This window comes from Theropithecus gelada, chromosome 16 (assembly GCF_003255815.1).
Source record: "Theropithecus gelada isolate Dixy chromosome 16, Tgel_1.0, whole genome shotgun sequence".
NCBI classification, from domain to species: Eukaryota; Metazoa; Chordata; class Mammalia; order Primates; family Cercopithecidae; genus Theropithecus; species Theropithecus gelada.
Genome location: NC_037684.1, coordinates 59,690,659 through 59,708,432, shown reverse-complemented (window position 1 = coordinate 59,708,432; position 17,774 = coordinate 59,690,659). Strand labels below are relative to the sequence as shown.

General features: G+C 41.3%; 1 protein-coding gene across 1 annotated transcript; it reads left to right on the top strand.

Moving 5' to 3' along the window:
• The first annotated feature begins 16,253 nt into the window (after positions 1–16,253).
• LOC112609931 (olfactory receptor 1E1) lies at positions 16,254–17,243 on the top strand. The gene has a single exon (XM_025363140.1). The coding sequence runs from the start codon at positions 16,254–16,256 to the stop codon at positions 17,196–17,198; it is 945 nt and encodes a 314-aa protein (XP_025218925.1). The 3' UTR covers positions 17,199–17,243.
• The last annotated feature ends 531 nt before the right edge of the window (positions 17,244–17,774 follow it).

Here is a 17,774-nt window from a genome sequence, read left to right as displayed (position 1 = left end):
GGGGGAGCTGCGCAGACCCCGTTATCCTCCCAGAGAGCGAGTGAGGGGCTATGTCTGAGAAACGAGAGGACTCGGGCTGCTGTGCTCTCTGTACGGGGCTGTCTTCACCACAGCGCTGTCCTCTGGGGCGCTCAGAAGCGGGCCCTCCTAGGAGAGAGAAGGCTGGGGAGACAGACATGGAAAAGGAGACACCTCAGGCCCTTCATCCTCATGGCGACGACGCCTCACACCTGCTGGTGTTCAGACTTTCTCACAAGGAAGGCTTTGCCTCGAGCCCCGGCTCTGTGGGCAGGATGTTAGGGCGGATGATGTCCGCTCTGCCTAATGGTGGGTCACTGAGGCCTCCAGGACCTGCCCATGAAAGTCCCCCAGGAAGGGAGAGGTGCAGCTGGGGCCTCTATATGGGTTTTCTAAGGAGAAATTTTCTTTCCCAGATGTCAGCCAGGGCATGTGAGCTGTGACAAGCCCAAAGCAGGCCTCAGAAGGGAGGTAAGAGGGGAAAGCTTGCTTCAAAGCCGGCTTCCTCTTGAGCCCTCAGTCGTGTGGCGCTTTCTCTCTTGGGGCCTTGTTAGTGGGGCCACTGGGACTGTGTCTTGGGGATCCTATAATGATTCTGGAGGTGGTGGGAGACGAGCCCTAGGATGCTAGAAGGACCCCTGGGAGGCTGCCTACCAACGTGATTTTCTAGGCCAGGCCCTGAGTAATTGACAGCTCTGGTGAAGGTCGCAGGTTAATGAACAGAGGCTGTGGGAAGGTATAGGAGTGTGTTCCTCTGACTCCCCTTCCCACTAACACATGCTCAGCCAACATCCCCTCGCTTAAGAGACAGGGCTCTTCTCCCACCAGGGAATGCCGGTGCAGTAGAAAAAGCAGAGTAGACAAACCTGTTCTTCTGATTATTAGTGGTTTGACTCTGCACAAGCTGCAAAGTCAGTTTCTCAGCCTCGGTTTCCTCATCTGTAAAATGAGCATATTTTCCCCTACAGAGCACTACTGTCTGAACATTGTATGAAGTAGGATTCATTAAGCTGCTAATAGAAGTTCAACAATTCATCTACATACAGACTGAGAACATTTGTGAGTGTTTGTTATTTACATGGTAATTTACTAAGAACTGTACAAGCCCGGAGTGTCTATCAGTCTTCCCAACACTTCTACAAAGTAGATTGTAGCAGACGGATCCGATGTTCTGCTGCACATCTGGAGAACAAAGGAGACAAGATACTTGTCTTCTGATTTCAGCCATGGTTGGAGGGGACAATTCCTGCAGGCTTTCGTTGCAAGCTGACAGGGTAGCCTCTTCCCTGGGATCCCCTGATGCCACGAACAACGGAGAAGCTTACTCTGTCTCAGCACATGTGGAGCTCAGAAATGCAGAGGGCAACTTGATAATGGGGAATGGGGCCAGTGGATAAATATCCCAGGAACTAGGCGTGGTGGCTCATGCCTGTAATCCCAGCACTTTGGGAGGCCTAGGTGAGTGGATCACAAGGTCAGGAGTTCGAGACCAGCCTGACCAACATGGAGAAACACCATCTCTACTAAAAATACAAAATTAGCTGGGCATGGTGGCACATGCCTGTAATCCCAGCTACTTGGGAGGCTGAGTCAGGAGAGTCGCTTGAACCTGGGAGGCGGAGGTTGCGTTGAGATGAGATCGCACCATTGTACTCCAGCCTGGGGAACAAGAGCGAAATTCCATCTCAAAAAAAAAAAAAAGAAAAAAAAAAGTTCCCTCAGCCCCCATCTTCACACAATTCTGGGAAACATTCTACCTGCTCTGGCTTAATCCAGTCTCCAGTGTTTATAGTGGGGACTTGGGTAATGTGTTGTTAGTAAGGGACAATTTTTCTTTCTCTGCCTCACCCTCTTCATAAATCAGTCTTGCTCTCGGGGACTAGCTCCTAAATAAATAACTTCACTCTTGCTCCCTGAGATGACTTCCCGCTTAAACCATACACACACACATCTTGTCTCAGGCTCTGCTTTGGTGGGAACCCAACTAAGACAATTGGTTTTGGGAGGGATTCTGGAACTGAAGCGTTCACCACGGTTGGAGTAAGTGGGGTTTGTGATAAGCCCTAGCATGTGATAGCATCACAATTACCAAGACTCACATGTGGTAGTTTGGGATGAGGTGCAGGTAGATGGAGAAACACTGTGTCATGTGATAGCTTTAGCATGGTAATGTTATAAGAACCATGGTAGTTATTAGAATTAGGATTTTTTTTTTTTTTTTTTGAGATACAGTCTCACTGTATTATCCAGGCTGAAGAGCAGTGGTGCAATCATAGCTCACTTGCAGGCTCAAGCGCTCCTCCTACCTAAGCCTTCTGAAGAACTGGTGCATGCTACCACACCTGGTTAAAAAACAATTTTTTTAAATTTTATTTTTAATTTTTATTTTATTTATTTATTTTTTATTTTTTTTAAATTATACTTTACGTTCTAGGGTACATGTGCATAACGTGCAGGTTTGTTACATATGTATACATGTGCCATGTTGGTGTGCTACACCCATTAACTCGTCATTTACATTAGGCATATTTCCTAATGCTATCCCTCCCCCCTCCCCCAACCCCACAACAGGCCCCGATGTGTGATGTTCCCTTCCTGTGTCGAAGTGTTCTCATTGTTCAGTTCCCACCTATGAGTGAGAACATGCGGTGTTTGGTTTTCTGTTCTTGCTATAGTTTGCTGAGAATGATGGTTTCCAGCTGCATCCATGTCCCTACAAAGGACACGAACTCATCCTTTTTTATGGCTGCATAGTATTCCATGGTGTATATGTGCCACATTTTCTTAATCCAGTCTGTCATTGATGGGCATTTGGGTTGGTTCCAAGTCTTTGCTATTGTGAATAGTGCTGCAATAAACATCAGAGAAATGCAAATCAAAACCACAATGAGATACCATCTCACACCGGTTAGAATGGCGATCATTAAAAAGTCAGGAAACAACAGGTGCTGGAGAGGATGTGGAGAAATAGGAACACTTTTACACTGTTGGTGGGACTGTAAACTAGTTCAACCATTGTGGAAGACAGTGTGGCGATTCCTCAGGGATCTAGAACTAGAAATACCATTTGACCCAGCCATCCCATAACTGGGTATATGCCCCAAGGATTATAAATCATGCTGCTATAAAGACACATGCACACGTATGTTTATTAATTTTTATTTTTTGTAGAGATGGGCTTTTGATATGTTGCTCAGACTAGTCTTAAACTCCTGGGCTCAAGCAATCCTCCAGCCTCGGCCTCCCAAAATGCTGAGATTGCAGGCGTGAGCCACTGTGTCTCGCCTGGAGTTTTAAGAATAGGGATAGCTTTTGTTAACTTCCTTGGAAGCCTGGAAGACATGGAATGATAGGTCCAGGTTAGTCAACTATCAACTTAGGGTTTATTTTGTAAAAGCCGGAAAACTTCCATGGCAACATTTAATGAGACATTAATCTTCTACAGCCATAGACACACGGTGTTGAAAATCAGGCCTGGGACTTAACTGTAAGGGTGCGAGAGCTGCTAAGGAGGCAGCACATGTAGCTTAGGTAGGTCTCCTGTGCTAAATTACAGACCCTGGCAGGGAAGGAGTGAGACCCTGAGTCTTGTTTGAGTGGATGAATATGAGAATTTTCAATCCTCAGACTCCCCTGAATTCACTCGCCGGGGCAGAAGTATCCCTTCCCCTTGCTAGAAACAAGCAACCTCCTTTTGCCTGAAGACCATACAAACACCCTATAGGAGGAAGAGTTCTCACAAGATGATTCTTGTCCTCCTCCAGAACTTCTTCCACGTCTCCCAGTGCCTCCAAAATAGTTAGGATCAGGTCTTAGCATGGTCTGAGAAAGGAAATCTTCACTATGGATCAAGAGAAAATAATTTACTCACTGCAAAAAATTCCCCTGCCTGAATATGGTAGGCAGAAAAATGGCCCTCAAAGAGATCCAACCTATACCCTGGAATCCACTTTATATGATAAAGGAGACTTTAAAGTTTATTTATTTATTTATTTATTTTTGAGACGAAGTATCGCTCTGTCGCCCAGGCTGGAGTGCAGTGGCCGGATCTCAGCTCACTGCAAGCTCCGCCTCCCGGGTTCAAGCAAATTCTCTGCCTCAGCCTCCCGAGTAGCTGAGATTACAGGCACGTGCCACCATACCCAGCTAATTTTTGTATTTTTAGTAGAGACGGGGTTTCACCATCTTGGCCAGGCCGGTCTTGAACTCCTGACCTAACGATCCGCCTGCCTTGGCTTCCCAAAGTGCTGGGGTTACAGGCATGAGCCACTGCACCCAGCCAAGTTTGATATCTTGAGATGGGGATATTATCCTATGTTAGTTGGGTGGGGCCTAAATGGAATAATAAATGCCCTTATAAGAGAAAGGCAGAGGGATATTTGGCAACAGGAGAGGGCAGCGTGATAAAGGAAGTGGAGATAGGAGTTATGTAGTCACAAGCCACAGGATGACAGCAGCTACTAGATGTTAGAGGAGACAAGCAACAGATTCTCCTCTGGAACCTCTGGAAAGAACCGGCCCTCCCGACACTTTCAAGATAGCATTGCCAGTCTTTTGGCTTCCAGAACCGTTAAAGAATACATTTCTTGGCCGGGCGCGGTGGCTCAAGCCTGTAATCCCAGCACTCTGGGAGGCCGAGACGGGAGGATCATGAGGTCAGGAGATCGAGACCATTCTGGCTAACACGGTGAAACCGCGTCTCTACTAAAAAATACAAAAAACTAGCCAGGCGTGGTGGTGGCGCCTGTAGTCCCAGCTACTTGGGAGGCTGAGGCAGGAGAATGGCATGAACCCAGGAGGCAGAGCTTGCAGTGAGCCGAGATCACGCCACTGACCTCCAGCCTGGGCGACAGAGCGAGACTCTGTCTCAAAAAAAAAAACCAAAAAAAAAAACCTTTCTTGCAATCCTAATTTCAGACAAAACAGATTTCAAACCAACAAAGATCAAAAAAGACAAAGAAGGGCATTACATAATGTGAAAGGGTTCAATTCAACAAGAAGACCTAACTATACTAAATATACATTCACCAACACAGAAGCATCCAGATTCATAAAGCAAGTTCTTGAAGACATACAAAGAGGCAGAGACTCCCACATAATAATAGTGGGACACTTCAATACCCCACTGACAGTATTAGGGAGATCATTGAGGCAGAAAATTAACACAGATATTCAGAATCTGAACTCAACATTGGACCAAATGGATCTAATAGATCTCTGCAGAACTCTCTACCCCAAAAGAACAGAATATACATTCTTCTCATTGCCATGTGGCACATACTCTAAAATTGACCACATAATTGGACATACAACAATCCCTAGTAAATGCAGTAGAACCAAAATAATACCAAACATACTCTCAGACCACAGAGCAATAAAAATAGAAGACTAAGAAAATCACTCAAAACCATGTGACTCCATGGAAATTAAACAACATGCTTCTGAATGACTTTTGAATAAATAATGAAATCAAGAAGTTCTTTGAAACTAATGAGAACAAAAATACAACAGGCCAAGTGCGGTGACTCATGCCTGAAATCCTAGCACTTTGGGAGGCTGAGGTGGGTGGATCACTAGAGGTCAGGAGTTCGAGACCAGCTTGGCCAACATGAAACCCCATCTCTACTAAAAATTCAAAAAAGTTGCCAGGCATGGTGGTGCGCACCTGTATTCCCAGTTACTCAGGAGGCTGAGGCAGGAGAATCACTTGAACCCAGGAGGCAGAGATTGCAGTGAGCCGAGATCGTGCCACTGCACTCCAGGGTGGGCGATAGAGCAAGATTCAGTCTCAAAAAAAAAGATAAAGCATACCAGAATCTCTGGGACACAGCTAAGACAGTGCTAAGAGGAAAATTCATAGCACTACATGCCCACATCTAAAAGTTAGAAAGATCTCAAATTAACAACCTACCATCACAAATGAAAGAATTAGAGAAGCAAGAAGGAATCAACCCCCAAACTGGGAGAAGACAAGAAATTACCGAAATCCGAGTTGAACTGAAGGAAATTGAAACACAAAAACCATTCAAAAGATCAATAAAAACAGGAGTTGATTTTAAAAAAAATGAGTAAGATAGGACACTAGCTGGCCTAATAAAGAAGAAAAGAGAGAAGATCCAAATAAACACAATTAGAAATGATAAAGGGAATATTACCACTGACCCCATAGAAATAAAAATAACCATCAGAAATTTCTTCAAATACCTCTGTGCAAACAAACTAGAAAACTTAGAAGAGATTGATAGATTCCTGGACAAACTGTCCAAGACAAACAGGAAGAAATTGATGCCCTGAAGAGACCAATAACGAGCTCTGAAATTGAGTCAGTAATAAATAGCCAACCAACCAAAAAAAAAAAAAAAAAAAAGGCCTTGGACCTGATGGATTCATAGCTGAATTCTACCAGAGGTACAAAGAAGAACTGGTATCATTCCTACTGACACTGTTCCAAAAAATTGAGGATGAGGGACTCCTTTCTAAGTTGTTTTATGAAGCTAACATCATCCCATACCAAAACTTGGCAGAGATACAACAGGAAAAGAAAATTTCAGGCCAATATCCTTGATGAACATTGATGCAAAAATCCTCAACAAAATTCTGGCAAACTGAATCTGGCAGCACATCAAAAAGCTTATCCACCATGATCAAGTATGCTTCATCCCTGGGATGCAGGGTTGGCTCAACAAACATAAATCAATAAATGTAATTAATCACATAAACAGAACTAAAGACAAAAACTACATGACTAACTCAATAGATGCAGAAAATACCTTTGAAAAAATTTAACATCCCTTCATGTTAAAAACTCTCAATAAACTAGGTATTGAAGGAACATACCTGAAAATAATAAGAGCCATCTATCACAAACCCATAGCCAACATCGTACTGAACAGGCAAAAGCTGGAAGCATTCCCTTTGAAAACTGGCACAAGACCAGGATGCTGTCTCTCACCACTCCTATTCAACATAGTATTGGAAGTTCTGTACAGGGCAGTTAGGCAAGAGATAGAAGTAAAGGGCATTCAAATAAGAATAGAGGAAGTTAAATCATTCATGTTTTCAGATGACATGATCCTGTATCTGGAAAACTCCATAGTCTTGGCCCACAAGCATCTTAATCTGAAAAACAACTTCAGTAAAGTCTCAGGATACAAAATTAATGTGCAAAAATCACTAGCATTCCTATACACCAACAACAGTCAAACTGAGAGCCAAATCAGGAATGCATGCCTATTCACAATTGCCACAAAAATAACAATATACCTAGGAATACAGCTAACTAGGGAGGTGAAAGACCTCTACAAGGATAACTACAATACACTCCTCAAAGAAATCAGAGAAAACTCAAATGGAAAAACATTCCATGCTAATGGATAGGAAGAATCAATATCATTAAAATGCCCTTACTGCCCAAAGCAATGTATAGATTCAGTGTTATTCCTGTTAAACTACCATTGAAATTCTTCATAGAATTAGAGAAAACTATTTTAAAATTCATACAGAGCCAAAAAACAGCCTGAATAGCCAAGGCAATCCTAAGCAAAAAGAACAAAGCTGAAGACATCACGCTACCTGACTTCAAACTATATTCAAACTATACTACAGGGCTATAGTAACCAAAACAGCATGGCACTGGTACAAAAACAGACACATAGACCAATGGAACAGAATAAAGAACCCAGAAATAAGACCACGCGCCTACAACTATCTGATCTTTGATAGATAGAAACCTGACAAAAACAAGCAATGGGGAAAGGATTCCCTATTCAATAAATTGTGCTGGGATAACTAGAGAGCCATATGCAGAAGATTGAAACTGGACTCCTTCCTTATACCAAATACAAAAATGAACTCACTACTCTTTTTAAACCTTGTACTAGGCAGTGAGAAAGGGCAATAAAAAGAACTAAAATGTATACATATTGGAAAGTAAGAAATTAAACCATCTCTATTCATGTTTATACAGAATCCCCAAAATTATCTAAAAAAGGATTCTAGAACTAGTAATCAAGTTTAGTAAATCCATAGGGTATAAGGTCAACATATTAAAAAGTTTTAATTCTGTATATAAATATATACATGATATTAATATATTAAAATTATATTTATATCAAATAACAATGAACATGAAGAAGTTGAAAAAAGTACTCTTTACATAGCACCATATTATTAAATAAGTATAACTCTTACAAAATATGTGTAAGATCTATGACATGAAAACTGCGACACTGGTTATGGAAATCAAAAACTTAAGAAATGGGCAGATACCCAACCTCAAACTATACTACAAGCCTGCAACAACCAAAACAGCATGGTACTGGTACAAAAACAGACACACAGACTGATAGAGCAGAATGGAGAACTCAGAAATAAGACTGCACACCTACAACCATCTGACTTTAAAAAGTTTTGGCAAAAACAAGCAATGGGGAAAGGATTCCTTATTTAATAAATGGTGTTGGGAGAACTGGCCAGCCATATTCAGAAAATTGAAACTGGATCCCTTACACCTTATACAAAAACTAACTCAAGATGGCTTAAACCCAAAACTATAAAAACCCTAGAAGAAAATCTAGGACATAGGCACAGGCAAAGATTTCATGATGAAAATGTCAAAAGTAATTGCAACAAAAGCAAAAAATGGCAAATGGGATCTAATTAAACTAAAAAGCTTTTGCACAGCAAAAGAAACTATCATCAGAGCAAACAGACAACCTATAGAATGGGAGAAAACTTTTGCAATCTCTCCTTCCGACAAAAGTCTAATATCTAGAGTCTACAAGGAACTTAAACAAATTTACAAGAAAAAAACCCCATTAAAAAGTGGGCAAAGGACATGAACAGACACTTCTCAAAAGAAGACATACATGTGGTCAACAAACATACGAAAAAAAGTTCAACATCGCTGATCATTAGAGAAAGCAAATTAAACCACAATGAGATACCATCTCATGCCAGTCAGAATGGCAGTTATTAAAAAGTCATGAAACAACAGATACTGGTGAGGCTGCAGAGTGAAAGGAATGCTTTTACACTGTTGGTGGGGATGAAATTAGTTCAACCATTGTGGAAGACAGTGTAACAATTCCTCAAAGACCTAAAAACAGAAATACCATTTGACCCAGCAATCCCATTACTGGGTATATACCCAAAGGAATATAAATCATTCTATTATAAAGATACACGAATGCGAGTATGTTCATTGCATCACTATTCACAACAGCAAAGACATGGAATCAACCCAAATGCTCATCAATTATAGACTGAATAAAGAAAATGTGGTACATATACACCATGGAATACTATGAGCCATACAAAGAAATGAGATCACATCATTTGCAGGCACATGGATGGAGCTGGAAGCCATTATCCTCGGCAAACTAACGCAGGAACAGAAAACCAAACACTGCATGTTCTAACTTGTAAGTGGTAGCTGAACAATGAAAACATGTGGACACAGGGAGGGGAACAACATACATTGGGGCCTACTGGGGGTGGGATGAGGGGAGGCAGAGCATCAGGAAAAATAGCTAATGCATGCTGGGCTTAATACCTAGGTGATGGGTTGATATGTGCAGCAAACCACCATGGCACACATTTACCTATGTAACAAACTTGCATATCCTGTACACGTACCCCAAAACTTAAATTAAAAGAAGTGGGTAGATACAATATTTTTACAGTTTGGAAGACTTAACACTCTTAAGATGTTGACTCTTCAGCAACTGATCTGGAGCGTTAACAAAATTCTAATAAAAATTCTAACAGAAAATTTTGTGCATGATTTGACAATCTGATTATAAAATTTATGTGTAAAGACAAATGCACCCAAAATCAATTTTGAAAGAGGAGAACAATGTAGAAGGACTAACATTGTCTCGTTTCCAAATTAACTATTAAGTTATAATAATGAGGAAAGTGTAGTATTAGACAAAGGATAGAAATATAGATCAGTATTGAGGGTATATAATACCATAAGGAGTTCAGAAATAGATCTACTCATGTATCATTTACTGATTTTTGACAAAGGTACGGAGGCAATTCAGTGAAGATGAGTCTTCAACAAATGGTGCTGGAAAAATTGGGTTTCCATATACAAAAGGAATAAAATGGAGCCTCGATTTACATCTAACACTCTACAACAATGAGTTCAAAGTGGATCACAGGCCTTCATATTTGTGTGAGTGCTAAAGATTCACCATGACATCTGTGGGGTCGTACAAGTCCCAGAGAACGAGGCAAGGAGGATATGCAGTAGCAAGGAGGTGAGGTGCTTTCAGTTGCATCCACTAAAGCTAGCTGAAGCCATCGCAGAACTGGTTCCTTCAGCTGTGGCTGAAATACCAGACGACGCTAAGAGAACCTAAAATAGTGCATCGTTTAAGTGTCTCCTATAGATCTCAAGGGATGCGTTCTTCTACCAAGGGATGTAACAATGGCTTTGCTGAATTGGAGGTTAAGCCTACCACCCAGTCATTTTTCGGTACTCGTGTAAGCCAATATACAAAGAGTAGGGTTGTCATTCTGCCTAGTGTGATTGATATTGATTACCAGGAGAAAACTTGGTTGTTCTACACAAGTGGAGAAGAGAGAGCCATGTCTAAAATCCTGGAGAATTATTTGGTTGCCACTTAGTATTACCATGCCCATCAATAAAGGTTATTAAAAACTATAACAACTTGGTTTATGGGATGCAGATTTCCTAGGGATGAAAGCTCGCACTGTTACCACTGTGTAGAGAATGTCACCCAGCTGATAATGGCCAAAAGAAAGGGGAACGTAGAATGGATAGTGGAAGAAAAAAATACAAATGTCCACTGTGGCCTTGTGAGCAATTGTAGGGATGGGAAGAATCTGACATAGATGGAGAGCAGTTAGCACGATGGTGGTGACGAGTGCTGTCAAGTTTTCCTAGAGAGATAAGGAGATAAAAGTAACTGAACGGGTGGGAATTTGGTTTTCTTTTTCTATTTTGGCCTGAGGAAGAATTGAGCATGACCTGAGAGAGCTCATTTTTTTCTTCTTTTTGTCTCCTTTCTATTATCTGCTTATGTTTGCGTCACAGAAGTCTGATCCTGGAGTATTTTTATGGGAAGTTGAGTTTTAGTGAGAGACTACCACCTGGATATCTTTACAAAGCATGTATCTTTCATAGAGGTTACTCTGCTTAAAGACCATTGTCTGCACAGTATTCCATGGTGTATATGTGCCATGTTTTCTAATCCAGTCTGTCAATGATGGACATTTGGGTTGGTTCCAAGTCTTTGCTATTGTGAATAGTGCCGCAATAAACATACGTGTGCATGTCTTTATGGCAGCATGATTTATAATCCTTTGGGTATATACCCAGTGATGAGATGGCTGGGTCAAATGGTATTTCTAGTTCTAGATCCTTGAGGAATCGCCACACTGTCTTCCACAATTCACTTCCTTTGTAGGGACATGGATGCAGCTGGAAACCATCATTCTCAGCAAACTATCACAAGAACAGAAAACCAAACATCGCATGTTCTCACTCATAGGTGGGAATTGAACAATGAGAACACTTGGACACAGGGTGGGGAACATCACACAGCGGGGCCTGTTGTGGGGTGGGGGGAGGGGGGAGGGATAGCATTAGGAGATATACCTAGTGTAAATGATGAGTTAATGGGTGCAGCACACCAACATGGCACATGTATACATATGTAACAAACCTGCACATTGTGCACATGTACCCTAGAACTTAAAGTATAATAAAAAATAAAATAAATAAATAAATATAGAAGGTAACAGTATAGCACTTTTTATCACCTGAGATATACACCCAGAAAATCTAAATCTCCAATCAAATAAAGTTATTGCTTTCTTCATCAAAAAAAAAAAAAGACCATTGTCTTTTTGTGTCAGCTTATTGTGTAAATGTTGTATATCTAAGATATTTGAGGCCATTCACCGTCTTTTATGGCCATTCTTTTTCATATCCCAAAATGTAGGCTGCAGCCACATAGGACTATTATCCATTTCCTAAGCAGGCAGTGATTAAGCATCCATTCATGAGCTCCGTCCTCATGATACCCCTAAACAGAGTCAGGTGCGATCAGTGACTGAATACAGTGACAGATGACAAGTACAGTAATTAGTCACTGCTGCAGGAGTCTAAGCAAATTTATTCTAGCGAGGTCCAGGGTAATTACTTTGTCTTTAATGAGTTACTCTGGAATCTAGATTCCTCTGGGATGCAGGGTCCCTGAGGCGCAGGGATGGGTAGAAGGGGAGATGTGAGAAGGAGTGGCCCAGACACGGGACGACTACAGAGACTGTTACTTTACGTGTCGTAATGGATAAAAGGGAGCAGGATCTCAGGTCAGGACACTGGAGTTACTGTCAGATGTTGGGTGAGTTGGGCAGAAGGGTGAATGAGCTGATTCTTGGTGTCCTTCCAGCCTGAGGGTCTTGATTTCCCAGGTGTATGATGTTTTGCAGGATATTTTTTCAGTCATAATAACTTTTCTCTTTTCTATGTCTTTGCCTCCTACGACTTTCCAACATTCTAGAAGTATTTTAACTAATGTTTTCCAGTTACAGTCGTTGGTAATGATAGCACTTACACATATTTCTTATTGTGCAATATATCCTCACAAGATCCTATCATTTTGGTATAATGACAGCTCTGTGCGGTGTGCTTTAATGCAGTCATTCTCAAGCCTTGTTTTGTTTTAAAATTATCTGTGAAGTTTTACAGATAATTTTATGGTTCTCCAGAAGTCAGAACCATAAGCATAGTCTGTCTATCTATCTATCTATCTATCTATCTATCTATCTATCTATCTATCTATCTATCTATCTATTTAATCTATGTATCATCTCCAATCTATCGCTGTACCTGTATCTATCTATCTATCTATCTATCTATCTATCTATCTATCTATCTGTCTGTCTGTCTATCTATCTATCTATCTATCTATCATCAATCAATCATCTATCCATCTGGCATCTATCATCATCTATTTATCTATATCTGCCTCTCTCTCTCTCTCTAATCTATCTCTCTACCTGTATCTATCTATTATCTATCTATCTTCTATCTATCTATCATCTATCTGTCACCTATCATCATCTATCTATCACTATGTATCTATCCATCTATTTATCTATCATGTATCTATCATTATATCTCTCTACATCCATCTATCTATCTATCTATCTATCTATCTATCTATCTATCTATCTATATCTATCAAGACACACACACACACACACACACACACAGAGATTCTTTTAAGAAATTGGCTCACAAGATTGTGAGCATGGGTAAGTCTGAAATCCACAGGGCAGGTAAGTAGGCTGGAGACCCAGGGAAGAGTTGAAGTTACAGTCTTGAGTCTGAGCAGTCTGAAGGCATAATTCTTTCTTCTTCAGGAGACTGAGACTATGGTCTTTTCTCTTAAGGCCTTCAACTAATTCTATGAGGCTTATCACGTAACGGGGGAGTCTGCTTTACTCAAAGTCTACTGATTTACATGTCAATCATATTACAGAATACCCTTACCACAACATCTAGAACTGGTGTTTGACCAAAACTTGGTACCAGAGCCTAGCCAAGTGATAGACTGGATAAAGAAAGTGTGGCACATATACACCATGGAATACTATGCAGCCATAAAAAAGAATGAGTTAAGGTCCTTTGCAGGGACATAGGTGAAGCTGGAAACCATCATTCTCAGCAAACTAACACAGAAACAGAAAACCAAACACTGCATGTTCTCACTCATAAGTGGGAGTTGAACAATGAGAACACATGGACACAGGGAGGGGAACAACACACACCAGGGCCTGTCGGGGGGTGGGGGCAAAGGGAGGGAGACCATTGGGACAAATACCTAATCCACGTGGGGCTTAAAACCTAGATGTCGGGTTGATGGGTGCAGCAAACCACCATGGCACATGTATACCTATGTAACAAATCTACAAGTTCTGCACATGTATCCCAGAACTTAAAGTAAAATTAAAAAAAATAAAAATTAACCATCACATGGGATATGGATACCTGAAGACAAACTCAAAGGAGGGCTTGAGGTTAGAAATTATCCTTCTTCTTTCTGTTTGTCCCCAAATTTATAAAATTATTATCATATTTGTTTTTCCCACACCAATTTCCATGATGTAGATTTGAGCACCAGAATGTTTGGTTTGGGTCATTTGTATTTGTGAAAAGAGTAGAATATCTGAGATACCCTAATATTTTTCCCAGGCACAAAATTACATTGGTGAAGTCAGCAACAGAGTGTCAAAATGTAGTGTTAAATTGGTAAAGGTAATGAGTTCTTATTCCAGGAGGATTTAGCAGAAGTAGTTATTCTAATGGGTATTTGCTGCTTTTTAAGTTGGAGGAATGCACATTCCAGCCTGAGAAACAGCCAACAACTATTTAGAAAACATCTGCATTATCCAGGCACCACACCAAGTGCCGTGACTGCCCTGCCACGGTTATGACATGGCCTTTCATGCATAGCATTTACAGTCTGGTAAGGAAGTCAGCTATCAACAGGTGACCAAAGGCATGGAGTGCTACCGGATGAGTATGAGATGCTGCGGAAACGTAGAAGCAGGTCTCACCTGGTTTACAGAGACACAGGGAAGGTTTAGCTGAGCAACTTACATGTAATAGACCTGAAGGATAAGTGAAAATGAGCCGGATGAAGATGGGGCATAGGGGGGATAGGTGCTAGGTAGGAGGAACAGCAAGTATGAAAGGCTGGAGGCAGGAAATTATGACTTGTAAGTCCAGCATTGCTGAAAAGAGGATGCAAGAGTCATTGTGGGGCCAGATGAGGCTGTGGAGACAGGTGTGGGTCAGGTAATGAAACATCCTTTGGTTGTGGGGCCAGATGAGGCTGTGGAGGCAGGTGTGGGTCAGGTAATGAAACATCCTTTGTGCTCTTGAAAGGAATTTTGCCTTTATCTTAAGAACAATAATAATCCATGAAATATTTAATCAGGAGAGAGGGATGATCAGATTTTCATCTCAGAATGCCACAATGTAAATGAAGATTGTTGGAAGAGAAGGTTGTTGAAGCACAGGGGCAGGAAGATGAATTGAGAAGCAGTTTCAATAGTCCAGGTAAGATTTCCACCTGCTCTAGGGCAATGGTAGTTGGGATAAGGAATGGATGAATTAGAAAGAGGATGAAGTGCAGAATCTACAGGACTTGCTAGATTGAATATTGACTGTGAGAGAAATGAATTAATGAAATCAAACCTCAGGCTTCTGACTTGAGCCTGGATTCCATTCACTAAACATGAGAGAGTGGAGGAGATGGAGTTGGAAGAGGAGCAGGGTGAGATCAGAATTGTATTTAGGATCTGTTGAGCCGAAGATGCCTGTGATCCATGCAAGAGATGATCATCATTGAGACTCAGGATACCAAGTTCTGTATACTAGAGAATGCTACACCTGAACACCTGAGTTTTTTGTTTATTGTTTTTTTTTTTTTGACAGAGTCTTACTCTGTCACCCAGGTTGGAGTGCAATGGCACGAACTTAGCTCACTGCAACCTCCACCTCCCAGGTTGAAGCAATTCTCCTGCCTCAGCCTCCTGAGTAGCTGAATTACAAGTGCCCGTCACCACACCAGGCTAATTTTTGTATTTTTAGTAGAGATGAAATTTCACCATGTTGGCCAGGCTGGTCTTGAACTCCTGGCCTCAGGTGATCCATGTGCCTCGGCCTCCGAAAGTGCTGAGATTACAGGTGTGAGCTACTGCGTCCAGTCTATACTTGAGTTTTAAATGGCAATTAAAGCCACTGGAGTAGATGTGTTTTTATTGGACATTATGCAGAATTATAAAAAAAATGAAGTTTGGAAAACTCCCTGAGGAATATCAACATGTAAGATACTCCAACCTGACAGAGGAGGAGCCAACTGCAGTTACCGGCCAGGCAGGTAAGAGAGAAACCAACACATTTTATGTTTCAGAAGTAAATAGATGAGTATTTTAGAAAGGATGGAATATTGTTACATGTTAAAGATAAATGAAGAGAAAAAAGATAAAGTTAAATAAGTCATTTCTGATTATAGCGTTTCTTATTATAAATATTCGTGGTATAGAGATGATAATTATTTTAAGATCAGTTAAATAAAGAATTTTTGCAAAACGCCGAACAGACCAAGTGTCACACAAATATCTCCATTATAAAATTCAGATTTTTAAAGGACAGTATTGTTTTCCCTTAAAGATACTGGAGACAGAGCATGATGGGACGAAGTCAAACCAGCATCTCAGAGTTCCTGCTCCTGGGCCTGCCCTTCCAGCCAGAGCAGCAAAACCTGTTCTATGCCCTGTTCTTGGCCATGTATCTTACCACCCTCCTGGGGAACCTCCTCATCATTGTCCTCATTCGACTGGACTCCCATCTCCACACGCCTATGTATTTGTTTCTCAGCAACTTGTCCTTCTCTGACCTCTGCTTCTCTTCCGTGACCATTCCCAAGTTGTTACAGAACATGCAGAACCAAGACCCATCCATCCCCTATGCGGACTGCCTGACTCAAATGTACTTCTTCCTGTTTTTTGGAGACCTGGAGAGCTTCCTCCTTGTGGCCATGGCCTATGACCGCTATGTGGCCATCTGCTTCCCCCTGCACTACACCGCCATCATGAGCCCCATGAGCTGTCTCGCCCTGGTGGCGCTGTCCTGGGTGCTGACCATCTTCCATGCCATGTTACACACTTTACTCATGGCCAGGTTGTGTTTTTGTGCAGACAATGTGATCCCCCACTTTTTCTGTGATATGTCTGCTCTGCTGAAGCTGGCCTGCTCTGACACTCGAGTCAATGAATTGGTGATATTTATCATGGGAGGGCTGATTCTTGTCATCCCATTCCTACTCATCCTTGGGTCCTATGCACGGATTGTCTCCTCCATCCTCAAGGTCCCTTCGTCTAAGGGTATCTGCAAGGCCTTCTCTACTTGTGGCTCCCACCTCTCTGTGGTGTCACTGTTCTATGGGACCATTATTGGTCTCTACTTATGCCCATCAGCTAATAGTTCTACTCTAAAGGAGACTGTTATGGCTGTGATGTACACTGTGGTGACCCCCATGCTGAACCCCTTCACCTACAGCCTGAGGAACAGAGACATGAAGGGAGCCCTGGGCAGAATCATTCATCAAAAGAAAACTTTCTTCTCTCTCTGATGATAACACTTGGAGCTATTACATAGTTTATTCAGTAAAATATTGACATTAATATTAGAATATTATTCTAGATTATTTCCTCACCATAAATACTTTTGTTGAAATGGCATCTTGCATAATGTTTCAATATGTAGTGGAGATGAAGTATAGCTGAGTAGTTGAACTAGGGAAGGGGGTCTTGGTGACCTGGCTAAGACTTCCTGTTTGTCTTCCCAAGGTGATCCTGGAAAAACATAGTTTAAGAATGTTTTAGATGGTCTTCATGCCCCACATTCTTAAATTATCACAGGATTTTGTTATGTTACTCAGAATTTTGCTTTGACTGTAGAATCATTTTAATTTATTATTTTTTTTAATTTAAAATTTTTTAATTTATTTATTTTTTCTATTTCAGACAGGGTCTTACTCTGTTGCCCAGGCTGGAGTGCAGTGGCACAATCATGGCTCACTGTAGCCTCAACCTTCTGGACTCAAGGGATTCTCCTGCTTCAGCCTCCCAAGTAGCTAGGACTACAAGTATGCACCACTATACTCAGCTAATTTTTAAGATTTTTTTTTTTTTTTTTTTTTTTTTTT